This window comes from Oncorhynchus kisutch, unplaced genomic scaffold, assembly GCF_002021735.2.
Source record: "Oncorhynchus kisutch isolate 150728-3 unplaced genomic scaffold, Okis_V2 Okis06b-Okis10b_hom, whole genome shotgun sequence".
NCBI lineage: Eukaryota > Metazoa > Chordata > Actinopteri > Salmoniformes > Salmonidae > Oncorhynchus > Oncorhynchus kisutch.
Window position 1 is genome coordinate 8,982,998 of NW_022261983.1, and position 7,418 is coordinate 8,990,415.

The 7,418-nt window shown below is 41.3% G+C and overlaps 1 protein-coding gene across 1 annotated transcript; it reads left to right on the forward strand.

The window, feature by feature from the left end:
• Positions 1 to 781: 781 nt before the first annotated feature.
• LOC109876306 (metalloproteinase inhibitor 2-like) lies at positions 782 to 4,531 on the forward strand. Its single transcript, XM_031813820.1, has 5 exons — positions 782 to 1,045; positions 2,712 to 2,782; positions 3,338 to 3,440; positions 3,979 to 4,103; positions 4,250 to 4,531. The coding sequence occupies exons 1-5, from the start codon at positions 916 to 918 to the stop codon at positions 4,421 to 4,423; spliced, it is 603 nt and encodes a 200-aa protein (XP_031669680.1). The 5' UTR covers positions 782 to 915; the 3' UTR covers positions 4,424 to 4,531.
• Positions 4,532 to 7,418: the final 2,887 nt, after the last annotated feature.

A 7,418-nucleotide genomic window follows, 5' to 3' on the forward strand; every position in this document is an offset into this window, starting at 1 on the left:
CTTCTGTTCAGGACAACCCAGGGCATTATGCATGTCACCCTAGTAACTGTGGATTAAACATAGAGCTCATGAACGTTGACACTGTAAATGACATGAGTTTTCAAATATGGAAATGTGAAGTGCACATTCGGATTCAAGGTATGTGGTTTGCTTGTATGACATCAAAGCAGTATTTATTATGATCCTCAAGGTCTCATCTTTCAGAACACATTGACTCCTCTCGATTTAAAGCATTTCCCTCACTCATACAATAACAAATGTGCAAAAGTAGCCCAATAGCGGGGTATGGGGCATCTTCTTGTTGTGCACGGTGCTCAGGAGCATGCTAGTTTTCTGTTCTGCCTGATAATGAATTGCACCCTCCTGGTGTCCCTGGTCAAAACCAGTCCCTGATTAAAGGGGAACAATTATAAAATGCAGTGGCGCTGGATTCACGTCGAGGTCCAGAGTTGAGTTTGAGGGGCTTAGGGCAAGTGAACTGAACAGAGCAGTAGGGCAAGTTGAGCCTGCTTTAAAGTTGCCCCAGGTGTTTAAGAAAAGGAATTCAAACAGGCATATCCTAAAATGGATATTTCTGGTTCATCACCATTGTTTAGGCGAAAGACAGATAATTTATGGCAACCGGGCAAATTGAGCCTGCTCTGAGGTTGTCCCTTTAAGGAGGGCATTTGTTTCCAATGGAGTTGCTATGGTTCTGGATTAATCGAATTCTCAGCCTACCACTGGCTTGGTTCTGACTGTGGGAGGAGCTCAGAGCCTGCAATAAAAAGGGCTGATTACATCAAATGAAAACAGAGTTCAAGGTGTTAGTCTGTCTGGGAACATCTTTGCATGTTCTAGTGTAGTTTACACTACAACTGGTCTTTAGCTCCTGGAGGAAACATTTTATTTTACGCTACAGATATATTTTCCAAAATGACTGTGTCTGTAAGCAGTTGTTTCATCACTCTGGTCGTTTTGTTCCTTTGGCGGATCGAAGACATTGCAGAAGCTTGCAGATGCGCTCCTGTGCATCTTCAACAGGCTTTTTGCAACGCAGACGTCGGTAAGCACATTTTGGCAATATTTCTGACATCTCAGGTTCTCAACTCCGGTCCTAGAGTTACTCAAACGGTACAATTTTATTGTAGCCCTGGACAATAACACATGATTCAACAATCATCAGGCCCTCAATGAGTTGAATCAAGTGTTTTTGTCCGGGGATATAACACAATTCTGTTTGGTGTACTCGAAGGCTGGAGTTGGCGAACATTGGGCTACTACACTATCAATGCGCAACATGCAAACGATTTAAAGATTCTGTGGTTATAATAATTACCATGACATGAACATGATCATTGTATTTACATAAGTAGGCAACAGTAAGATGGGCTACAGCCAAGGCTCTCAACCCTCTTCCTGGAGAGCTGCCATCCTGTAGGTTTGTGATCCCACCCTAATTTGCACACCTGATTCTAATAATTAGCCAGTTGATGAACTGAATCAGGTTTGTTACAACTGGGTTTGGATTGAAAACCTGCAGGAGGGTAGCTCTCCAGGAACAGGGTTTGAGAGCCCTGGCTGTAGCACTGGCTGAGACTCCTGCTACACCAAGTGTTATATTTGCCTCTAGGCCTACACATTATGCCTACAGTTGAATGCTAAATTATATACACCAAACAAGTTAATACTCTTTCTACATTTAACCCAAGGCACTCAGTTGTAGTGTAGACTTATTTATATCGACTAGTGGTAGGCTACAGATGCCGTGACTTAATTTGAGCCAGTTTCACACCAGGAACGTAGTCCTGCAGCATTGTGTATTGTTATGCGGAGTAATATATATTTTTCATTTGTGCAAATCAAGTCTGGCATTTAAGTGAACTTTTTAGGTGGCTTTAAACCTTGAATACACAAGTTTGCATTTCCTGCAATGGGATGATTAAATTAAGATTTGGCCACTGTATATCACTTACCTTGGACAGTTAATTTCTTTCATGTGCTCCTTAAAAGAAATGTTTTCAACCTGAATTGTACTTGAATTAAGGGCACACATATTTCTCTGCACAGCTGTGGTGCCATCTTGAGGTCTGAAACATCTGCTAAATGTGGCTTTTGTAGGGAAACGTCCTTTAACTGGTACAGCTGTTAGTAAAAACCTTTCCTACTGTAGTTTCATTAGATCAGGATGTCTGCAAAACAAACTAATTCCAGTGATAAAAGCAACACGTACATCTGGTGTACTGGTCCTAATGATAGACAGCTGTGGAATAGAGGGAACTAAACCTTACAGGAGTAGTTCATCTGTTTGACAAGGATGAATCGTTTGAATATCTTCTGAATCAGACTGAAGTGAAGAGGTTGTTGCTGTCAGCACCTTCTACCCAGACAGGTGGGTGGAGGAGGAGCTGGTGTCATAAGGTCTGTGCCTGTGCCTCAGTCTTCCTACCAGCACCTGGTTGGCACCTGAACATCTGCAGACCAGGCGGGGTTTAGTTAAACTAGGCGTGTTGAATTAAAGGCAGACGACTAGATCTAGGACCTGGAGGGATAATGGACTTGTCTGTTGAGCCCAAACAGGGTGAACTTATGCACAACATTAAGACTGTAATATCGTGTCTGTGATGTGTTCTGATGTCTTAGATCTCATAATGCCCTTAAACCATCAGTGTCTAACTGACCATTGAAAGGAAAATGGGGCTTGTCAGTTAAACCACGTTTCTCTCTTCCAGTGATCAGGGCAAAGGTGGTTGGTGTGGAAGTTGCGTCTCTTGACACCAAGTATGACATCCAACAGCTCAAGGTATGATTAGCCTTTTTATTAAGTGGTTGGGGGGGGTTGGTACTCATCCCTGCATTCTCTACCAGGAAGTTGGCTGGCTCTTTGTTACTTTAGTTGATAAATTGCCAGATGTTCTTTTTATAAATCACTTTTACTAACTCTCACTGTAACTAACATTATTACTGACCTTTAGACATTATCGTTAGTCTCTCAGATCAGGGATGTTTAACTCTGGATATTCCATTGGGCTCTCCTGAGTTGGATGAATCTGCTTGAAATATTTTTGCGGAACAATCTTAAATGTGACTTGTAGTTGCCTTTAGGGCGACTCAGAATTGTTTTGGACTTTTCTGCTTACATTTTTGTTTCTCGAGTTCGGGCATCTGTAAAAACAATACCTTGGTCTCTGTATGACACCCTGATTAAAAATGAAGGTTAGATTAAGCAATATTTTTGATCTGCAAACATCCGGAGGGAATTAGGAAAGACTTAGTGCCTGAGAGCTATAGTCAGTTAGGTTAAACTGTATATTTAGATGTTTGACAGATCCTTCGTTCTCTCCTTGTGATTGGCTAGATGTTCAAAGGTCCTGACCGGGTTATCCACGCCATCTTCACTTCATCATCCTCAGCCTCGTGTGGTGTGACCCTGGAAATCAACAAGGAGTATCTCTTCACAGGTGTGGTTCTCACTGTTACCCAAGTTCATTGTTATCACTGGTTAACCTGCTCAACCTATGCTTGCAGCATCATGGCCTATTCTGAACTATTGACTTCATCTTGTACAAGTCAAGATCTTCAGAAAAAATACTTTTTTAATTTAAAGTTTATTTAACTAGGCAAGTCAGTTAAAAACTTTCTTGTTTGCAATGACGGCCAACCCCTGACGACGCTGGGCCGGATGTGATACAGCCTGGCTCTTCCAGTTACACTCTATAATACCTAATGTTAAGAATTTAAATGTTTAATGCTTATAAATGTTTACAACTAATGCATCACTTATTTATTATGCTAAATTCTAGTGTTCCAGGCTGCATCAATATGTCTTCCTGCTCCAGGGTAAAGTTACCCCCAGGGACAGATCTAGAATGTGTTTCACCCTCTCCCAATTCTAATCTTAACCATTTGTGGGGGAAAGAAGGGGAACTTATCAAATATCAGCATCTGGGGGTTAACTTTTACCCCACAGGTTGTTGACTCACTGTCTTCTGTCTTCAGGCAGCCTAAATACTGATGGCAGGATGTATATAGGCATGTGTGACTTTATTCAGTACTGGGACGACTTGAATGGCACACAAAAGAAGAGCTTGACTCGACGCTACCGAACCGGCTGTGCTTGCACGGTGTGTGACAGGAATTATAGTCAAATTACTTTACACCACTTGTTCAATTTTTACTTTGTCACATTGGCTAAACACAAGAGCTATAGTATTGGGGTAATGATCAGTTGGTGATCTGGGTCTTTCTCTCTCCCTGCTCTGAGCTACAGATCATCCGCTGCTCTTCCCTCCCCTGTCCCGTCAGCGCCCCAGATGAGTGCCTTTGGACAGACTGGTTGTTGAACGATGGCCAAAGCGGACCCCAGGCCAAGTACTCTGCCTGTCTCATGAGTTTTGCTGGGTCCTGTTACTGGTACAGGGGGATGGATCAATCCAAGAAGTAGTTCCTGGATAACTCTACAGGCCTTCCACTCACTGCTCAGTGGCTAAATATGCCTGCAATTTAAAAGCTGGTCACTTGTGCAATAAAAATAAACTCCTCCTCAAATATAGTTCTCCAAGTATTTAATTTATTGTGTCATTTATCAGTTTAAGCTGGAACAAAGTGTTATTGAAACTCAAATGTGTCTGTTTCTGACTAGAACATTGTTCCTGAAATACCATCCTAAAGCCTGGGTTGTGTTCAGCTGGACACAATATTGTAGAATAAATGTTTTACATGGTCTTCCTTGACAAAGAAATGCAGGTGTGGTTCCCTTGTGCATGTTGAATGCATTTTAATGGAATTGCTGAGAACACTCACACTAGCTGACAAAGAAAGTTTTCAGAACCTTGATTCTTAAGTTGTCACTAAGTTTGTTAAATTTTTCAGTATTTTCTCGGACTCACTACCCACTGGGCAATGTATTCAACACTTGTTGCATCAAAGTGAAACTAATTTTGGAATTGTGTCGTTCAATCCTTTATTTGATATCTAGACATTGACCTGACATCTCTGCTGAGTGGGTAGACGATGGATAACCATTCAGAATATGTTTGATGTATTTAACTAGGTGCGCCAGTAAGAACAAATACTTAATTGCAATGACGGCGTAACCTGGACAATGCTGGGCCATCAAACCGGGGTCTGTAGTGACGCCTCTAGCACAGATGTAGTGCCTTTAGACCGCTGTGCCACCCGGAGCCCCCAAGGCATGCATATTCACCACCTTTTCAGCACCAATTGGTAATATGCAAATACTCGTATATTGAAAATTTCTAATAGGAAACTGGTTTAGACTATTGGTGAAATAAAAATACTGTTCCGGATTGACTGACCATGTCCAAAAGTAATGGACTATCGTTTCTCTTTGAGCTGTTCTTGCAATAATATGGACTCTTTTACCAAATATATTTTTTCTGTATACCACCCCTACCTTGTCATAACTGATTGGCTCAAACACATTGAGACATTCCACAAATTAATTTAAGGCACACTTGTTAATTCAAATATATCATGAAGCTGGTTGAGAGAATGCAAAGCTGTCATCAAGGCAAAGGGTGGCTACTTTGACGAATCTCATAAAATATATTGGTTTAATGCTTTTTTTTTTTTTGGTTACATGATTCCATATTTGCTATTTCATAGTTTGTCTTCTCAAATATTCTACAATGTAGAAAATAGTAAAAATAAATGTGTCAACTTTAGACTGGTACTGTACATCTGTCCAATTGAAAGATGGCCAGCTATATGTTAAGTCAAAATTGTCCAAACCGAAACTGCAACAATTGACACCATAAAGCTAGTGTGTATATATATATATATATATATATATATGCTGAGTATACCCAACATTAGGAACGCCTTCCTAATTTTGATTTCCACCCCCCTTTTTTGCCCTCAGAACAGCCTAAATTCATGTGGGCATGGACTCTACTAGGCGTCAAAAGCGTTCCACAGGGATGCTGGCCCATGTTGACTCCAATGCTTCCCACAGTTGTGTCAAGTTGGCTGGGTGTCTTGGGTGGTGGACCATTTGATGCACACCGGAAACTGTTGAGCAATAAAAAGTGTTGCAGTTCTTGAGACAAACCGGTGCGCCTGGCACCCACTACCATACCCAGTGGAGAGTATTGAGATGCAGAGACAGCAGGGGGGATTCTAACCTTCCAAGAGCCCAAACATTGAAATGTATTTGGCCAAAACATAAATCTATAACGTGCCATACAGTACTGGAATATACTGGACTGTGCTCTACTTTAGTGTACTGTACTTTTGCATACTGCAACTCTGATGCACATGGGAATAACTTTGGTTTGTCTCTGACATTCAGAAGCTGAGCTACGACCTGAAGTCGAAGAATCGAAGAAATTGGACTTTGCTTGGGAAGTATGCCACTTCAACATTCAGTCAGAACGAGCAAAATCTGAAATATCCAACTTGCTAATTCGTTGAATGCGGCACATGATTAACTACAACCAGATAGCAAGTCAATGTCAGTTTCCTAGTTCTGACTAGCATGTGAACACGGCATCAATCTTCTACAACGTGTGACTATGTTGCTATCAATTGATCTGTTCACTTTGCCTAATAAAATACAGTATGTATGATTCAAATAAATGACCATAAAACATATTTGGGGAAATCGGGTGGAGAATTTATTTTCCCATATCCATCATCATTATTAAATAGCCTATCTAAAATATGTTAGGAGTCTTGTTAAACTATGTCGAAATGCAGGAAATAAGCTTCAAAACATTTTCCTAGGTCCCTCAAATTGAACAAAATCATGCTGGTGTTGTAATTAATATAGGCTATCTCAATATGTGAAAAGGCAGACCCTGGGGAATAAACCCCTGCTCTACTGTACTGTACCCTACACTGCTGTACCCTACACTGCTGTACCCTACTCTACTGTACTGAACCCTATTCTATTGTACTGTACGGTACCCTACTGTACTCTACACTGCTGTACCCTACTCTGCTGTAGCCTACTCTACTGTACTGAACCCTATTCTACTGTACTGTACGGTACCCTACTGTACTCTACACTGCTGTACCCTACTCTACTGTAGCCTACTCTACTGTACTGAACCCTATTCTACTGTACTGTACGTTACCCTACTGTACTCTACACTGCTGTAGCCTACTCTACTGTAGCTTACTCTACTGTACTGAACCCTATTCTACTGTACTGTACGGTACCCTACTGTACTCTACACTGCTGTACCCTACTCTACTGTAGCCTACTCTACTGTACTGAACCCTATTCTACTGTACTGTACTGTACCCTACTGTACTCTACACTGCTGTACTGTACTCTACACTGCTGTACCCTACTCTACTCTACTATACTCTATTGTACCATAACCAATTGTACTGTACCCTACTCTACTCTGCTCTACTGTACTCTACTCTGCTGAAACTGTACCCTACTATATTCTGCTGTACTGTACCCT

Excerpts from the sequence above, each read along its gene's own strand:
- LOC109876306 (XM_031813820.1), top strand. The coding sequence starts at position 916 with ATGACTGTGTCTGTAAGCAGTTGTTTCATCACTCTGGTCGTTTTGTTC. Across the intron at positions 3,441-3,978 it reads CAAGGAGTATCTCTTCACAG|GCAGCCTAAATACTGATGGC; the intron begins GTGTGGTTCTCA and ends TTCTGTCTTCAG. Across the intron at positions 4,104-4,249 it reads GAACCGGCTGTGCTTGCACG|ATCATCCGCTGCTCTTCCCT; the intron begins GTGTGTGACAGG and ends TCTGAGCTACAG.